The following is a 19,243-nucleotide window of genomic DNA, read 5'->3' on the forward strand; positions in this document are numbered from 1 at the left end:
ATCTAGGTTTCCTTAGATGTGAAATATGAGGGTGATAAGTTAAAATAGTCAGTGATGTAGGAAAACTTGTTGGGGGTGAAGTGGGGGATTGTGCATTCCAGAGGGCAAGTGAAAGTGCAATATGAGGTGGTGAAGAAGAGCAGGTGTAGTGCAGTATTCAATGGGGATAGGTGAGGTTGGTGTCTTTAAGGGAACGGGCGCCTTTGATTTTAGGGGTACAGGGTGGGAGATGGGGAGGGCGGAGCGCGAGATATAAGTTAAACAAAGTTGTGGCTAAAGGCCTACAAGAGAAGGGGCAGGTGAAAAGTGAGTGCAAGGAGTAAAGGAGCATGGTGGGTAAAAACATAGTGAGGTATTAGACAGTGGATGAAGAGTGGAACCCAAGAGAGTGGGTAGGGTGGGTGAGAAGAAAGGGAATGAGGGAAGTGTGGACTTGGAAGGAGCCGGTATAGGTTCTAAGTTTGTTTAGAAAGTGACTCTAGGGTACCAGAAGTCAGTTGTCATGCTCGAAAAGGGAGGCCCGAGTTATTCAAGGCAAAGGTTTTCTATGCGTGGAAGCAGAAGTTGGGTGAAGTGTATGCTCTGCAAAGTCCTGGCTTGAACAGAGGTTCTGGCCCTAGGCCCTTTCTTGCCCCCTAATGGGCCTAAAGAGGGAGATGTCCTTTGCTGATTTTGGCCCTAAGCTGCAGACACTTGGGCTGGATGCCCAGGGCTGACCACATGACTGTGTTTCGCATGGCCTTCTGGTAGCCAATTAGAATGCTCCAGATTGCTTCCACTACTTTGTGACAGCACGCCGGCAGGGATCTGTTTGTTGTAGGCCCCCGGAAGCTTCATTGTGTAGGCATGACCCTGAGGTGGTGTTCAAGATCCCCTGAGAATCTAGGGTATGGGGGAGTGGCTGGCAGATGTCCAAACTGTCTACCCTAGAAAGGGTAACATTAGTCGATATGAAAAAGACCTGTTTTCAGCAATTTGGGATAAATAAATTGAGCTTAATGATGGAACATTATGGACTAGATCTGTGTTCTTCAAATATGTTTGGCTTGGTGCCCCCCCTGAGCAAAATCTGGGCATGCTCCACCCCGCCCCCAAAATGCCAAATGGACAATATGTACAAATGGCTATGAACTAATGCGCGCCGTTACCACTCCCCAGTATAGTCCCTGGGCTCCCCCAACCACCCCATCACAGACCCTGAGCTCTCCCTACCCTGCTCCCACCACTATCACAGTGCCTCCTGCCCATCCTGCTCCCACCACAGTCCCTGGGCACCCCCACCCAGTTCCCAATACAGTCCGAGGGACAGTGGCAGCTGGTGATTTTTTTTAAGTGGAGGGGCATAAATATTTCCCCCAAAAATGCTCTAGTGACCGAGCGGGAGCCTGAAACAATCAATGGGGCCATGAGGAGGGGTGGGTTCCCCCCATGACTTTTTTGAAAATAATGGGTTAAAATGTTGGATTTTAGATAATACTTTAAAAAAAGAATTGATCAAAAGCCAAACGGTTTGCAATTGGCGCTAGGGGGCCAAGGGGGAAAGCATGGTATTTTTGCCTGGACATCTATGCTAAATATCCAGTAAAAGAAATACCATCCCTGTCCCCTGGGGTCCACAGCTCCTCAGAAGGAGAGCAGATTTTGGCAGGTGGGTAGGAGATTGTGCAACAAAGGCATTTTTAAAATGGCTTTGTTGTACAACCCTCCTTCCTCCCTCTACCCCCCACTCACCAAAATCAGCTCAACGGACCAACACACACACACACACACACACACACACTAATGTGTGCGCGCGCACGCACTCTGTCACACACACGCACTCTGTCACACACAGCAATCACACACAGCAATCACTCACACACAGCAATCACTCACACACAGCAATCACTCACACAGCACTCACTCACACAGCAATCACACACTCGCACACAGCAATCACTCACACGCACACAGCAATCATTCACACGCACACAGCAATCACTCAATCACACAGCAATCACTCCATCATTCATACGATCACCATACACTCAGTCATAACACAAGCATACATGCATCCATACACATATTTAAATAAAAAATCAATTAGCGTAAACATACCTTTGAGGGGATTGGGTCCTCTGACGTATTCCATATCTGACAGGTAATGTCCACAGCTGTGCTGCTTCGGAAAATCTTTGGCGTCTGCGTCCTGCGTCGATGACGTTGATGTGCTGTCCCCGAGGACGACGGCCGACGTCACCCGATGTGATAAGTAGGACGCACGATGCCCATAGCCTCAGTTCCATTTTTTCCGCGAACGTGTTCGCTTTGTGAATCTCGGTACGCCTCGACTCGTTGGAGTTTGCTGTTTCAATTCTCGGTTCGTTGAACCTGTTCGGTTTGTTGTGTAGACCTGTTCGTGGCGATGTCTTTCTCGTCTTCGACCCGCGTCTGGGCTTCAAGAACTGCGGGGACTGTGGGTCCAAGATGTCGGTCACTGACTCGCACGACGCCTGCCTCTGGTGCCTCGGGGAGGCCCACGAAACGGACGACTGTGTCGACTGCCAGTCGCTCGCAGCGAAGGCCTTGCGGGAACGCAAGAAGAAGCTGTCAGTAGGCCGGGTGTCTAAGCCCCGGAAGTCGAGGTCTGCGGGGCTTTCGACGGATGACTCGAGGGGCGACTCTCCGCGCCATCGTCGGAAGTCCAGTGGGTCTCCTTCCAGGAGTCGGTCTCGCCACTCCTCCGCCTCTTCAAGGCATTCCAGGAAGCGCCGGCATAGGTCGCCTTCCCCGTCCTCTTCCGAGGTCTCATCCCGTCGGCGGGTCGCTTATCCCTCCATGCAAGCGACACCAGAGGAATGGGCTTCCTTCTGGAAGCAGATGCTAGCAATTCTGGAATCGCAGGGCACCGGTCCGTCTGCGCCTCCGAGTGGGGTCGGTCGGCATCGGTCGAGAGACACCGCTCGTACGCCTTCGGGCTCGAGTGGTCGGCACGGCTCACCGGAGAGGTCCCGCTCGGACAAGGGTAGCCGTTCTCGCCATGCCCGTGCCAGGTCCCGGTCCTCGACGCGCTCGAGACCGTGTGATCCTGTGCCATCTTCGAAGAAGACGTCGACGCCTGTGGCGCCAAGGTCGTCCATGATTTCTCTCGAGGCTCCGCCTCCGAAGGGGTCGTCGACGCCATCGGCGCCTAGGTTGGCGAGAGACCCGCTCGGAGCTCCGGCTTCGAGAACTGTGACGCTGATGATGCTAGTGGCGCTGCAGCTGACGCCGATTCGCTCGACGTCGACGCCTTTTCTGTCGATGCCGACTCGTTCGGCGCCCTCAACGCCTTTCGAGGCGGTGGTGTCGGAGGAGCCCCGTGGCACGGGGTTTGCCCATAGAAAGGCTATGGCTAAGGTCCGACACTGCTTTGGTCCACAGAGGTCTTCCTCTCCCCGCCTGGTTCCGGTTCCAGATGACCTTATCTCGGGCCATAGCCAGTTTGACCTGCGGCAGTCGCTGCATGATGCTAGTGGACTGGACACCGCTCCGGAGGTGGAATTTTGTAGGCCGGAGCCTGGCTCTCATGCCGATTCTTCATATCGGCGCCTGATGTCTCAGGTTACCGAGTACTTGGGTTAGTCAGCTCTCCCAGGGGAGTTCGTTCAGGATGATCTCACGGACATCCTCGATCTCAGTCCACCCACTGACCCGGTTTTGCCTTTTCATATGGCTCTGCAGAGAGGGTGGCGGCGGCTTGGACTGCTCCGGAGAGTCTCCCGGCAGTGAGCAAGTCTTTGTCGCGAAAATACCGTCCAGCCAGTAGCGACCCCTGCTACTTGTCTAGGCACCCCACCCCGGAGAGTTTGATGGTGCAGGCGACTACGGCCCCGGCAAAGCAGGCGTTGTTTCCTACCATCCCTCCAGATAGGGACGACAAACGTTTTGACGGCTGGGCGAAGAAAGTGTTTTCTTCGGGGGGTATGGCGCTTCAGGCGGCCAACTCCATATGTGCCTTGTCTCGTTTCACACACACTCTGTGGAACTGTGTTGCATTAGCGGCTGATCATATTCCCGAAGGGGACGAACGGGATGGTTTCCTTGCTATGGTTCAGGATGGCAAGGATGCTATGTGTGAGGCCGTTCAGTCGGTTTTGGACTTGGCGGATTGTGTCAGCCGGTCCATGGCGGCGAGCACCGTAATGCGCAGGTTTGCGTGGTTGCGGAAGTCTGGGTTCACTCCTGATGTGCAGTCCCGGCTCCTCAACATGCCTTTTGACGGTGAACACCTTTTTGGCAGCAAGGCTGACGAGAGCCTTGAGAGGTTGCAGACCTCCAAAGCTGCAGCAAAGTCGTTGGGCGCTGCAGTTCGCCAACCTCCGCCTTTTCGTCCTAGGGGACAGCAATGGAGGGGAGGTTCCTTTCGCTATTACTCGTCCTTCAGTAAAGCGAGGGGAACTAGCAATCAAAGACGCCATTGTAAGAGTGCCAGAGGTGGAAACAAAGGTACTCGAGGTTCCAAGGCCGCTCGGGCAGTTGCCTCTTTGCCCTCAGGCAACGCCGCAGCCGCTACCACTCTGTCATGAGGCCTGGTCCCATGGTTCGCCGGTTGGGGGAAGGCTGGCGCAGCATCTTGTAGAGTGGCAAGCCATTACTTCGGATGTGTGGGCTCTGGAGATCATAACCCACGGCTACTGTCTTCCTTTTCGGCAGAGGCCTCACGACAATCCACCAGGTCACCTCTCTTTGAAGAGTCCGGATCCGCTCCTTGCGCAGGAAATTCAAGCCCTGCTGGAGAAAGGAGCCATAGAACTGGTGCCTGTAGCGGAGAGGAACAAGGGATGGTATTCCCCTTATTTTTTTATTTCAAAGAAAGACGGGGGATTGAGACCCTTCATGGACTTGCGCGATTTGAACAAGCTCCTCCGGAAGGACAAGTTCAAGATGGTAACTCTTTCTCAAGTCCTCCAGGCCCTTCAACTTCATGACTGGTTGGTGTCTCTCGACCTCAAGGATGCTTACTTCCATGTGCCGATCCATCCCAAGCACAAGAAGTACCTGAGGTTCGTGGTTGGCAACTCGCACTTTCAGTTTCGGGTCCTGCCGTTCAGATTGACCTCTTCCTCGAGGGTTTTCACCAAGCTCATGGTGGTGGTGGCAGCGCATCTCAGGAAAGGGGGGATTCACGTCTACCCCCTACCTGGACGATTGGTTGATCAGGGGGAGCTCTCCCGAGCAAGTCCTGGATCATCTATCCGTCACCTGCCACTCCCTTCACAGGCTGGGCTTCTCCCTCAATTTCAAGAAGTCCCATTTGACACCAACGCAGCGGCTCCAGTACATCGGAGCAGTGCTCGACACGTCCCTGGGGCAGTGTTTTCCTCCCTAGGTGAGGGCTCTTCACATTCAGCAGATGGTGCACAAGTTTCAGCTTGCCCAGAATCTCCCAGCGTCCAAATTCTTGAGACTGCTCGGCCTCATGGCATCCTGCATTCTTCTGGTGCCAGAGGCTCGTCTGCGGATGAGATCTTTGCAGTGGGCACTCAAGCTCCAGTGGTCTCAGTCCTCCAGCAGGCTGTCGGACCCTGTTCAGGTGCCGCCCTCGGTAACCCGGGACCTTCTGTGGTGGGCCGTCGAGGGCAATCTGATGAAGGGGGCCCCATTTGGCTACCCTGGCCAGAGGTGACGATCATGGCGGACGCATCCCTCACGGGATGGGGATCTCATGCCAACGAGTTGACAGTCAGCGGTCGTTGGTCTCTGTCGGAGTCCAGACTCCATATCAATCTGTTGGAGCTGAGGGCCGTCAGGCTAGCCCTGAAGGCTTTTCTGCCGACTGTGTGCAGAAAGAGTGTCCTGATTCTAACGGACAACATGGTGGCCATGCACTACCTCAACAAAAGTGGGGGGGGGGCAGGGTCACTTCCGCTGTGCAGGGAGGCGATGCAGCTCGAGTTCTGGGCCATCCAGCAGGAAGTTTCGATCTCGGCGGTTCATCTGGCCGGAGACGACAACGAGACGGCGGACGCTCTGAGCAAGCAGAGCACGATCTCTCACGAGTGGGAGCTGGCTCAGGAGATTCTCCTGGAGATCTTCGCCCTTTGGGGGACCCCTCAAGTGGATCTCTTCGCCTCCAGTGTCAAACGGAAGTGCGAAAGGTTTTGCTTGCGGGAATTACCTCCAAAAGGAGCCTTAGGAGACGCGTTCGTGGTGGAGTGGTCGTTCCCACTGCTGTACGCGTTTCCTCCAGTCCCCGTCATCCCGCAAGTGCTGCAGAGGTTACGGAGGTTCGGTTCCCGGATGATCCTCATTGCTCCGGCGTGGGCCCAGAGGACGTGGTACCCGGACCTTCTAGACTTGTCCATCTGCCCTCCACGTTGTCTTCCCTACCGAGAAGATCTGCTCTCACTGGAGGGGGGTCAGAATCTCCATCCAGAGGTCGGATCCCTCAATCTTCACGCTTGGCTTCTGAAAGGTTGAGGTATAAGGATTGGGACCTCCCTGAAGACGTGATGGAGGTGTTGCTCTCGGCCAGGCGGCCGGCAACAAAGTCTCTGTACCGTTGCCATTGGAGAAAGTTCTGCGACTGGTGCAGAGTTCAGAATGTGGATCCTTTTGAATGTGACATTCCCATGGTTCTGTCTTTTTTGCTTTCTTTGGCCCAAAGGGGCTTGCAAGTGGGGACCATTAAGGGTTACCTGGCGGCGCTGTCCATATTTAAGCGCTTGTCTGAAGAGTGTTCCTATTTTACAATTCCTTTAATTTCGCATTTTCTGAAAGGGCTCACTAATGTGTTCCCTCCGTCACCTTTTCTGGTGCCAGGTTGGGATTTGAACCTTGTTCTTAAGTTTCTTATGGGTGCTCCGTTTGAGCCTTTACATTCTTGCCCCTTGAGGCTGTTAACTCTGAAAACTGTGTTTTTGGTTGCGGTTACTTCTGCTCGCAGAGTGAGTGAGTTACAGGCACTTTCAGTTAAGCCACCCTTCACTGTGTTTCACAAGGACAGGGTTGTCCTTAGAGTTCGTCCTTCTTTTCTTCCGAAGGTGGTTTCGGAATTTCTCCAGCATGGGGTCTGGCATGGATTCACATGCTCATGAATATTCCCCGTCGTTAGGCTGGGAATCCTCGGTAAAGAAAAAACCAGTATCAGTTTCGTTTCTGATCTGTCTTTCGTAGTAATAACCAATCACTGGTCTCTGCGTCATACTGACCACAGCCAATGACTGCCCTCTACCTAAGCACCGCCTCTGGCAGCCATCTTCAGATTTTTACCGCACGTTCATGTGTTGGGATCCTCGTGCTATTGCTCTCGAGCGTTAGTGCTATTTTTTCGCGCTTTTTTCACAAAAAACTTCGATTCTTCGGTCAAAAGAGCCTCAAGCTCCACCGATCCTACATCCGATCAACGGGGACCCGTTTCGGATTCGTCTGTGCCCCTCAAGGGTGAAGATTCGTCGAGCTACACTTCGGAGGACTCCAGAAGCTTCTCAGGCCCGGTCTCGGAGATGGCCCAGGAGAAGGGAAGCTCGACGCCCGGAAAGCTGTTCAGGGTCTGCCCTGGATGCCAGCTGCAGAACGTCTTTAAGGAGGACAAACACTCTTTCTGCCTTTACTGCCTCCATGAGGACAAAACGCACGTGGAGAAGGACTGTGCGTTTTGCGGCAACATGTCGGAACGGACCATGAAGGACCGTCATCAACGTCTCGCCAACTGGCTGGAGGGTAAGAGCCCGTCTGGCGAGAAGAAGAAATCCGAGCGGTCTTCTAAGACCTTTGAGGGCGCCCCGGCGACGGGGGCCCAACATAAGGCCAAGCACCGCGAGTCCGCTGGCACCGGGAGCGCCGAACGGTCGGGCTCTACGGGCGCCAGGCAGGGCGCACCCTCCCCGGCACCATCAACCACGAGCCAACGCTCTGGGTCGGGTAAGAGGAAGGCCGAGCACCCGGCGAAGCTCCTGGAGAGGCCCCGGTCGAGCTCTAAGGCAGAGGAGGAGCGTGGCAGTGCCCCCTCCCTCAAGGATAAGGCGGTGAGCGCACCTAAGGTGGTGAAGGCCTTGATCCATCCGACCAAGCCCTCTATCGAAACGGTCGCGGCGGCCCTGGCTCAGCCTGTGGAGGCTACACCAGTGGTGGCGACCTCAGGGCCCAGAATCTCCCTGCCTCCTCGGAGGGAGTCTTCTTTTGTGCCCATCGATAGGACCCCCGTGAAACCCTCCGTGGGGAAGAAGAAGGGGGGACAGGGCGTCGTCGTAGATTCGGCCTCAACCTCAGAAGAGGAGCTGATCGAGGTCTTAAGCCACGGCCTAGGCGTGGAACAAGGCCAGCCCGTCGGAATGGACCCCGACGCAGGTGACGACGACATCGTCGAGGATACCGACGGGGCCCCTGCTCGCCCGTCGGATTCCCCTCTGCCAGCGCCGCAAGACAACTCGGCGGCCATTTTGTTGGCCATACAGTCCTTATGCTCCGAGATAAGGACGAGGCTACCGTTACCGACGGAGGAACCTCTCCCGTCGGGGGATCCAGAACCGGGACCTTCTGGTGTTCCCCCTACCAAGAAAAGAAGGATCCATCCACCACCTCCTTTTCAACCGTCGCGCCCCGTCCAGCCCTCCTCCCCGTCCACCCGAGGGGATGATACGGGGACTGACACGGCAGCGACGGGTACGGACGACGAGGCATACGACGAGGATTTTCCGTCGTCGCCTCCCACCAGGGCTTCTCCGCCCGACGAGATTGGATCGTTCCACTCAATGATCGCCAGGGCATCCGAGCTTTTCCAACTCTGCCCTGAGGAGAAGAAAAAGGAAGGCTTCCTTTACCAGCGGCGCGAGGCCAAGAGGAAGACGGTCCTCGCAGTGCCTCTGTTGGACGACATTTGGGATGAGGGCCTTTCCCTCCTCAAGAACCCTTCCACGACGCCAGCGAGAAGAGACCGGTACGAGAAAAAGTACCGGGTCCCGGACACGGCCCCCCTATGCCTCCGGGCGCAGCCTACCCCGGACTCCGTCGTCTCCGCGGCAGCCAGGAAGAAAGCGGGGGGGGGTGCGGCCTCCACGTCGACTTCCCCGCCGGACGGCGAGGGAAAGAAATTGGATGCTATGGGACGTAGAGTCATCTCGTCGGCAGCGACGACGATTAAAGCGGCCAACGCCTTGGCTATCGTGGCCCGCTACGACAGGGAGCTCTGGTACAAGATAGCTCCCCTGCTGGATTTTCTGCCGGACGACAAGAGGGCGGAGGCCCTTGAGATCCTGCAGGAAGGTGAGGTGGCTTCGGACCACGCCATCACCGTGGCGACGGACATCGCCGACACTGGGTTCCGCCAGCTGGGCAACGGCGTTTGCCTTCGACGTCGTGGATGGCTCAAAGCTACGGACTTTCGGCAGGACGTCCAGACCAGAGTCCTGGACATGCCCTTCGACGGGAACAACCTGTTTGGGAAGACAGTGGACGATTCCCTTCAGGCCATCAAGGCGGATACGGAGACGGCCCGGGCCCTTGGAGTACTGCAGCAACGACGGACGCCCTTTCGGAGCGGCGGAGGCAAGGGCGCCTCCAAAGGTTCCGGCGGCGGTTTCGCTTCCTACCGTCAAGCGGCCCGCTCGTCGTCGCAAGAGGCCTACAGAGGACGAGGCAAGTCTAGCGGACCCCGCCGTCGTCGCCAAGGAGGTCAAGGCGGCAAGGCCGCGTCCAAGCAGGATTGAACCGGCCGTGGGGTCGGGCCCCCACTGAAGCACCCCGGTGGGAGGCCGGCTGGCGGGCTTCGTCAGCGTGTGGGAGTCCATCTCCACCGACCGTTGGGTGCTGGACGCCCTGGCCCGGGGCCACGCGCTCGAATTTCAAAAAAAGGTGCCCGCGCGTCCCCCCCGTGGCCAGGAAAGAACTTCACGTCCCTCAACTTCTCCTGGAGGTAAAGGCGATGCTCAGAAAGGGCGCCATCGAACTCGTCCCGAAGAGGCTTCGGGGCTCCGGAGTCTACTCGCGATACTTCCTCGTGAAGAAGAAGACGGGAGGATGGCGCCCCATCCTGGACCTGCGACGTCTGAACAAGTTCATCAAGGCGCAGAAGTTCCGGATGGTCACCCTCCAGCACGTCCTGGGTCAGCTGGAGGAAGGAGACTTCCTATCGTCGTTGGATTTGGAGGATGCCTACTTCCACATTCCCATCCTAAAGGGGCACCGAAAATTCCTCAGATTCGTGGTCCAAGGGCGTCATTACCAGTTCAAAGCCCTTCCCTTCGGACTACGGTCGGCACCCAGGGTTTTCACCAAGTGCCTCGCACCGGTGGCGGCGCAGCTGCGCCGCGAGGGGATTCACGTCTACCCCTACCTGGACGACTGGCTCATCCGTGCCAAGACGAGGGAGCTTGCCGTGGTCCACACGGCAAGGACCGTCCAACTCCTCACGGACCTGGGATTCTCCGTGAACTACGCCAAATCCCACCTGGTGCCCGCGCAAGTCGCACTGTTTCTGGGAGCGAGGCTCGACACAGTGTCCCTTCTGGCCTCCCCGTCGGAGGAGAGGACCAGGACCATCTTGGGCAAGGTGCAACGGATGTTGGTGGCCGACGCGGCCAAAGTGAGGTCCATCAAGTCCCTCCTCGGGATGATGTCTTCCTGCATCTACCTCATTCCCATGTGCAGGCTCCGGATGCGCCCGTTGCAAGAATTCCTGGATGCGCGCTGGATCCAGACGACGGGCAGCTTCGAGGAAAGGATCAAGCTCGACGAGAGTTTCCGACGAGCGATACGGTGGTGGGGCACCCGCGCGCATCTGACGGCGGGCATGGACTTCCAGACCCCAGCCCACCAGGTGACTGTGACCACGGATGCCTCCCTAGAAGGGTGGGGAGCGCACACCGAAAATCTGCACGCAAGGGGACTCTGGCTCCCGACGGAGAAGTCCCTGCATATCAACGTCCTGGAGCTCCGTGCAGTGTTTTGGGCCCTCAGGTCCTTCCTTCCGTCCCTCAAGGGCAAGGTGGTGAGGATCTTCACCGACAACACCACCACCATGTTTTACGTCAGGAAACAGGGCGGAACCAGGTCCCCAGCGCTGTCCAAGGAGGCGCAGGACCTGTGGCATTGGGCCGTCGCCCAAGGGATTCTTCTGGTGCCGTTTCATCTGGCAGGGATAAAAAACACCATCGCCGACTCACTCAGCAGGGAGCTGCGCTCGTGCCACGAGTGGGAACTACGGCAGGATCTGGTGGATCGCCTCTTCCGACGGTGGGGCACACCCCAGATCGACCTGTTCGCGACGGCGACGAACACCAAGTGCCGGAGGTTCGCCAGCAGGTTTCCCCAGACGAGGAGCATGGGCGATGCTTTCTCGTTCCCCTGGGAGGGCCTGTTCCTCTACGCGTTCCCTCCCTTGCCTCTGCTAATCCGGCTCGTCAACCAGCTCAAGAGGTCACGGTGCAGGATGATCCTCGTCGCACCTGCGTGGCCGAGGCAGATATGGTTCCCGGACCTTCTGGACTTGTCAGCGTCCCCGCCAATCAAGCTGCCGGCGGACGCGGATCTACTCTCCAGGGAAGGAGGCGCCATCCTCCACCACGACCCGAAGTCGCTGAACTTGCAGGCCTGGCTCCTGCAGCGCTAGAGTTTGGAGGATACGACATACCGGCCGATTGCAGAGAGGTTCTTGCAAAGGCCAGGGCGTCCTCGACTCTTAAATGCTACGGACACAAATGGAAGAGGTTCTCTGTCTGGTGCCACGCACAGAAGATTAACCCTCTACGGATTACGGCTCCCCAAGTACTGCCGTACCTGCTGACGCTGGCCAAAGCTGGTCTGGCACACGCGTCCATCAAGATTCATCTTGCTGCGATCTCCCGATACACCAGAACCACGGGCCGGACGTCCTTGTGGTCTCATCGCCTGGTGAAAGAGTTCATGAAGGGACTGTTCAGATCGTTCCCGCCGGTGAAGGCTCCGGCCCCGGCGTGGGAGCTCAACGTGGTGCTGACCAAGCTCATGGGACCTCCGTTCGAGCCTCTGCACTCGGCCCCGTTGAAGTTTCTATCGTGGAAAACAGCTTTTCTCGTGGCCATCACCTCCGCACGACGAGTGGGAGAGATCCAGGCCCTTTCCTGCAAGGCCCCGTACTTGACTTTCCACGACACGAGGGTAGTGCTCAGGACGCACCCCTCCTTCATGCCCAAGGTACCGTCGGACTTCCATCTCAACGAACCCTTGGTGTTACCTGTGTTCTTCCCGTCGCCTTCGTCGCCGGCTGAGAGGACTTTGCACTCGCTGGATGTAGCTAGAGCGCTGAAGTTCTACGTGGACCGCACGAAAGGTTTTCGGAAGACGTCACAACTCTTTGTGAACTTTGGACCTGTCAATCAGGGGAAGGCTCTCTCGAAGGCTTCCATCTCCAGATGGCTCTCCGGCTGTATCATGTACTGTCACCGGTTGGCAAACCGACCGCTGCCTGGCCGTCCGAGAGCCCATTCCACCAGAGCGATCGCAGCTACCACGGCGTTCCTATCTGGTGTGCCCCTGCTGGACATATGCAGGGCTGCTACGTGGAGGTCGACGCACACCTTCACGAAATTCTACTGCGTCGACCGGGATTCCAGGGAGGAGTCCAGGGTCGGCCAAGCAGTGCTGCGCAACCTGTTCGCCTGAGGTGAGCCTGGTGAGGAGGTAAGATGCTTAATGTTGAGTTGATGTGATGCTTAATGTTGAGCCTTTGCCACCTCCCGTGGTTGTGCATGTGTGTACTGCTATGTATTCTTTATTCATGAGCATGTGAATCCATGCCAGACCCCATGCTGGAGAAGGAACAAGTTACTTACCTGTAACTGTTGTTCTCCAGCATGGGTCTGGCATGGATTCACATGCGAACCCTCCCGCCTACCCCTCTGCGGCTCTTCACTTGGTCATACTGCCACTTCACGTGCTTCCAAATCTGAAGATGGCTGCCAGAGGCGGTGCTTAGGTAGAGGGCAGTCATTGGCTGTGGTCAGTATGACGCAGAGACCAGTGATTGGTTATTACTACGAAAGACAGATCAGAAACGAAACTGATACTGGTTTTTTCTTTACCGAGGATTCCCAGCCTGACGACGGGGAATATTCATGAGCATGTGAATCCATGCCAGACCCATGCTGGAGAACAACAGTTACAGGTAAGTAACTTGTTCCTTCATTTGAGCCAGAAGGTTGTTCTTCCGGTGTTCTATCCTCCTCCACATCCTGGTAAGGAAGAGGAGAGGCTCCATAGGCTTGATCCTCGGAGAGCGTTGAGCTTTTATATTTCGCGCATCAGAGTGGACGATCAACTTTTCATTGGTTACGCTGGAAAGCATTTGGGACAAGCTGTGACGAAACAGACTTTGTCTCGTTGGATTATTTTAGCTATCTCCGAGTGTTACCGCTTGGCGGGTAAGGACCCTCCGCCTGGCTTGCGGGCCCATTCTACAAGAGGAGTGGCTGCGTCTACTGCCCTGCAGAGCGGAGTTCCTATTCGTCACATCTGTGATGCAGCCACCTGGGCTTCAGTACATACTTTTGTACGTCACTATTCCCTTGATTCCATCAGAGGGCAAGATCTGGCCTTTGGCAAGGCAGTTCTCTATTCATGCTAAATTTGTATTCTAAATTCTTTCCCACCTCCTTGCTTGGTACTGCTTTGGGAGTCTGTCATAGATATGGAATACATCGGAGGACCCAATCCACTCGAAGAACAAGTTACTTTCTTACCTGGTAACGTTCTTTCGATGGGATGGTCCGACGACGTATTCCATATCGCTCCCTCCCTGCCTTCCCCGCTGCAGAATTTCTTTTGCGATTGCAGCTTGCGTTCTGCAAGGCCTTGTGTGTCTGACTGGCAGAAAACTGGTGGCACACGTTCTGGGGAAAAAACTATAACTGAGGCTATGGGCGTCGTGCGTCCTACTTATCACATCGGGTGATGTCGGCTGTCGGAGGAGGTCCTTGGGGACGGCGCATGGACGCAGACGCCAAAGATTTTCCGAAGCAGCACAGCTGTGGACATTACCTGTCATAGATATGGAATAAGTCGTCGGACCATCCCATCGAAAGAACGTAACCAGGTCAGAAAGTAACTTGTTCTTCTGCAGGGGCGTGCTTGTGGGTGCTGAAATGCCCCACTCCAGGTTGCTCTGTCCATATGTGCGAGGAGGCACAGGAGCTCTCCCTCGCACATACAGACATGCAGTGCCCCAGCCAGCATTTCCAATGAAATATGCAAGGCTGGCGAAGCAAAACGCTGCCACCCTTGCATGGCTCAGTGAGCATGTGCGGCTGAGGAACTGAACTTTCAAAGGGAAACACTGAGGAGCACTCCCTCATCTGGACAAAAGCAGCTGTTGGAGTGCTCAGTGTTTCACTGGGCTGGCTCCTTGGCTCCTCCATAATGGGTGAGGGGGCCACTGGGTGGACACCCCTTGCCCATTATGGATGAGCCGCCAGGCTCGGTCTGGCCAATAGGGCAATGCCCGTACCAAAAATGCAAGTGTAGGCCCAACAAAATAGGCCACCTTTTGGCCAATGTGCGCCAGTTTGATGAGTTATTTCACTATGCAGCTAGTAGTCTTGATCATTGTTTCTGAATAAATATTCTTTAAATATCACAATTTGCTTACATTTTAACAAATAAACACCCTCTTGGGTACTATTGAAACAGTCTGTGACTAAAGGAATGAATATCCATTTGCAACTGCGGGACACTTTTTCATTGGTAACTGACAGTTTTATGGTCCGGTCCGACCATGTGAGCCACCAGGCCCGTTTCCTCCAATCTAAAAAGACTCTGGACTAGAATGACTGTCCCTTATCCATATATATATATTATTAATTCCATAAGACAGAGATGTTAGTGTGGATAGAGAGAACAACGAACACCCACACAATGAAGTGTCTCTTAAGTGAATCCTTTCTTTTCCATTTTTTTTATGTCCTTCTCTTTTCATGTTAACCCTTAACATGTTGGTTATTTGTCTGCAAAAACATCTCAATAAAGAGTTAATTATAAAATGTTATACATACAATTTTCAAAAACGAGACGGTGCAACTGCTAAAATATGTAGATTTGGTCTTCCAACCCATCATGGGAACCATTTTTGTATGATGAACACTTGGATTCACAGAAGCTGCCATGTTACATATTTCCTTGCTGCTGCTCGCTGTGGTCTACAAAATTAGTTTTACATTAGTTAAAAACGTTGACCATGTTTGATTTCTGTTATCATTGCAACACTTATCCATTTTGTCCGTTCCTGTTTGCTGTTTTTTAAAAAGAATTTTGAATGCATATTATGACATGATTTTGTGCTGTACAAAATACTAAACTCATTCAAACAATAGTGGTCAAGTTTAAGGTCCTTTGCTATTCTGCAGACTTTGCACACCAAAAGCATTGAAATCTAAATGTCGGTTTGATGGTATTTGCAGGAAAAGAATAACTTGGAGATAGACATGACGTACAAATTGAAAGTTGTACAGCAGAGCCTGGAGCAGGAGGAAGCAGAACATAAAGCAACAAAAGCACGGTTAGCTGACAAGAATAAGATCTACGAGTCCATTGAGGAAACCAAGTCAGAAGCCATGAAAGGTAATCCTTTCTACCAATGAAAAAGATTTGTTTAGCAGCGATTACATCAATTTTTCATTTGTTTGGGTGGTCCATAATTCACAAGTATTCTGTATTTTGCTTTTAGAAGAAATGTAGACCAAAGAGGTCCTTTAAAAGCATGGTTTTTTGAGAGATTGTGTGCCATATGTTTAGTTCTGTGATGTATCCGCCATATAATACACAAAGTACATTGGGTAGGGAAATGGAGCAATTGAAATAGTGCAGTTAGTTGGGAGGATGTTGTATCAACATGTTATGCATTTGTTAATGTATTTTAATGTAATGAGATGATAGTAGCTGTGCCTAGCGCAAGGTCCCTGAAGTCAGTTTGCAGACATCGTGGTTTCAACATGACTTTGATTTTTTTTTCAGATATGGAACGGAAGCTTCATGATGAAAGGATGTCGAAGCAGAGAGTCGAAAACAGTTTGCTGGAAGCAGAAAAACAGTGTTCAATGCTGGACTGTGACCTCAAACAGGCGCATCAGAAAATGGAAGAAGTTTTGATGCGAAAGGAGAAGCTCCAAGAGGATGTAAGTGCTACATAACTAACAAGAGGAGTGATGACTAATCCAGGACCATTTCATGTATTTTTGAGAGGTTAAATGCATGTTCATATCGTCATATCTTCAAAGTGTATCATCAAATGAAAACATAATTTGCTGTTTTGTTTGTTCCTTTAATTTTACAGTAAGGGATGAGGAACAGAGGTATGACACATTTTAGGTATTATGTTACATGTTTTAGTCCATAACTCATCTGAAGAGAAAGGTTTGTTTTGATAGGCACGCTAGTTGAAGTGTGTTACAGATGCCTTTTCCTTTGAAGAGACAATGGTAGAGGTACAATCATTTGACGTTCAGGTAGATGACCCATCGCAAAAAATTAGCTGCAGCAGACTACCAGGCTAAGAAATAGTAAGTGTCCCACAGACCAGCTACAGTATAGAGGTATGGTCTCACTGCAACAGTATTTCTTGCAGAGACAATAAACTTGGACTTTAATTTATTTTTTAAAGCCAGTGCTAAGAGAATGCTGCAGTTGCAGCAGCTCCTGGCAACAACAGTGTACCCACAATTTCGATACTTTCTAAAAAAAACAGCCAAGTGATGCTAACCATGGCATTAGAGGGTTCTGTTCAACCTAACCGCTGTCTCACCTCCCTGGTGTTTCCTCTTAAGCCATCCCACCTCTAAACAGTAGTAGACTCAAACTACATCAGCCTGCTAGAAGATGACGGCCACATTTCTTAGCAGTTATACCTTAGAGCTTATTCCCCATTGCTTAAAAGTACAGCTTAGGTTACTGTAGTACCAGTGATGTTCTGTGTATGAGTGTTATAATGTGCCACACGGTAGGTGAGTTCTTGGTTGAAGGGCTCTTTTAGGGTTTCTGAAGTGACGGTTGGCGGGAGTTAGCAACAGCCATTTGGACACAGTTTGTGAGTGAGTATTGGTGCTAGGAGGCGCAGTGCTGCCTCTTCAATAAAGAATGTGCGTATTCCATGTATGTGTTCCTTGCCTGCCTGTTGCTTTATTTTGTCTTCGAGGAACAACAGGCACTGAAAGTTATCATAAATTGCCCACCTTGCCACAGCTATCAGTAACTAGTGAGAGCGGCCTTGGGGAGGAGAAAGGGTGCTGGTGACCAGATGATAGTAGAGACTTAAGGCATACTTGAATCCGATCGTAGCCAAGCCAAGCAGTGGGGGCACCAAAAAGAGATGAGTAACCCTGTAGGCATCTGACTGTGCAAGAATCACTGCCAAGTGGCCTAACTACCTAGCAGCAGTGTGTGACAAATCCAGGTAGCAGGCAGCTGTGCCTTTACTTGCACGCAGAACCACATCCTTCACTAGATGACCAGGCCGATTTGTGGGGCATGCATTCTGATGTCAAACAGTTATGAGATGGGAATCCGGTAGATCAGCAGATGTGGGCCAACAAAAGCTGACCAGAGCATTTTCCAGGCCACCCAAGCAAGTGATTAAGCTGAGATGCTCAGCTCTGCAAGCCAAATTCATGCAGCAACTTCTGATTAAAGCCCATTCTGCTTGGTGTAAGAAAAATGAATGAACTGTTAAAGGTTAGTGGACCGCTAATCAAAAATTAAAAGTTGCTTTCCAGCATTGGATCTTTCATAGATTTATATGCTAATTGAATATTCCCTGTCATCAAGCTGGGAATCCTTGGTAATATTAAAGGAGTTGGCTTCATAGCTTAAAACTGCTTGTCACCTTTATAGCCTATTGCTGTCACTTTGGGTCATACTGCCCTAGCCATTGACAATGGTCCTCCTTGGCTCCACCCATGGTGGCCATCTTCAGAATGTTACTGCGCGTTTAAGTGTTGTGAGTCCTTATTTCGCTCCTCGAGATATCTAAGTTTGCGTCCTAATTTTGCAACGTTTTCCATAGTTTTCTTAAACATCAGTCCCTTCCGTGACTGCTGGTTATGGGGGAACCCTTGTCAGCAGACATCCTGACCATCGACGGGTCTTCTTGATGTGTGAAGTCCTCTTCCTCTACATGAGTCTGAGGCATTACTTCTCCGCCACTAAGAAGAGCCTGTTCAAGGGCTGCTTGAAGTGTCGCCTAAAGAATGTATATGTGGAGGATCATCACTACAAGTGCTTGTACTGTCTGCACCAAGACCACAACATGGAGATCTGCTCCAGCTGCCAGACCTTTTCATCGAAAACCCGCCAGGACAGTCACAGCAGGTTGGGGACTTGGCTGGAGGGTGGTGCCAGGGCCTCTGACTTGACCTAGGCCCACAGTCCTGCCTCTGCCAGAATCGACCAGCCCATTATTAGGCAAGATTGTATGCAGTACCCTTAGGGTGCAATACAATAAACTTGACCTCCTGGCAATAGCGATACAAGCTTTTGTATAAGTCTGAACTACACATGTTGGTAGTGTGATCGAGCAGCCAGGCTTATCTCAAGAGGGGTCAGTGTGAGCAATAATGTTGTGACAGTTTACATATACAGTTATCCAAATAAACACTTGCACTCAAGGTTTCTTGATAAAACAATTATTAATTTATTTCAGTCAGTTATATAAGCCTTCTTCAGAAAGGGAGCAAAACATGTAACACTTACATATACTTCAAAACACACTCGTAGTTTCCCTAAATCAGATGACATCCATTGGGGATGGCACACAGACACTTCATACACCCTCAGGTGTCTTAAATATCTAGCACACTGTGGACATTGATTTATCACTGGTACATTTAGAGCAATACTGAGTTAGGTGTAAAATATAGGCTAGAGGAATAAAAAAAAGGTTAACAAATAATTCATAACCAGGCAAGCACTGTAAAACACCTTCCAAAGCTCAAAGTCAGAGGTAAAGAGGAGCCTCACAGTGAGCCGGGACAGCCAATGTTAATTGCACAATGTCAAATGGAACTGGAGATCTTCTTTGCAGGTGTCAAGGAGTTCCCCCCCTTCTCACCTGAGTTCGATCTTTGCTGGATTTCTTGATCGATGCCTTCTTGCGGACGGATCGAGTCTTGAATAAGGCTGCACAAGACTCTTCCGACTCCAGCATGTGTTCAAAGTTCCGGGATGCAAAGATCCAGGAATCCAGGAAATTTACAGTGTGCGCAACTAGCACACGAGTCCAGGAATCAAGAAAGAAAGGAAGGAAAGGGACTAGGAATGGGGT

At 52.5% G+C, this 19,243-nt stretch overlaps 1 protein-coding gene across 3 annotated transcripts in view; it reads left to right on the forward strand.

Moving 5' to 3' along the window:
- Positions 1-19,243, forward strand: part of ROCK2 (Rho associated coiled-coil containing protein kinase 2) — a 1,440,935-nt gene that overhangs the window by 1,139,573 nt on the left and 282,119 nt on the right. For all 3 annotated transcript variants that reach the window (XM_069605961.1, XM_069605962.1, XM_069605963.1), the window contains exons 17-18: positions 15,390-15,549; positions 15,943-16,103. In XM_069605961.1, the coding sequence (XP_069462062.1) occupies positions 15,390-15,549; positions 15,943-16,103 (321 nt within the window). The remainder of the gene's footprint in view (positions 1-15,389; positions 15,550-15,942; positions 16,104-19,243) is intronic.

Source organism: Ambystoma mexicanum, chromosome 4p (assembly GCF_040938575.1).
Source record: "Ambystoma mexicanum isolate Mex_15411 chromosome 4p, UKY_AmexF1_1, whole genome shotgun sequence".
Taxonomy (NCBI): Eukaryota; Metazoa; Chordata; class Amphibia; order Caudata; family Ambystomatidae; genus Ambystoma; species Ambystoma mexicanum.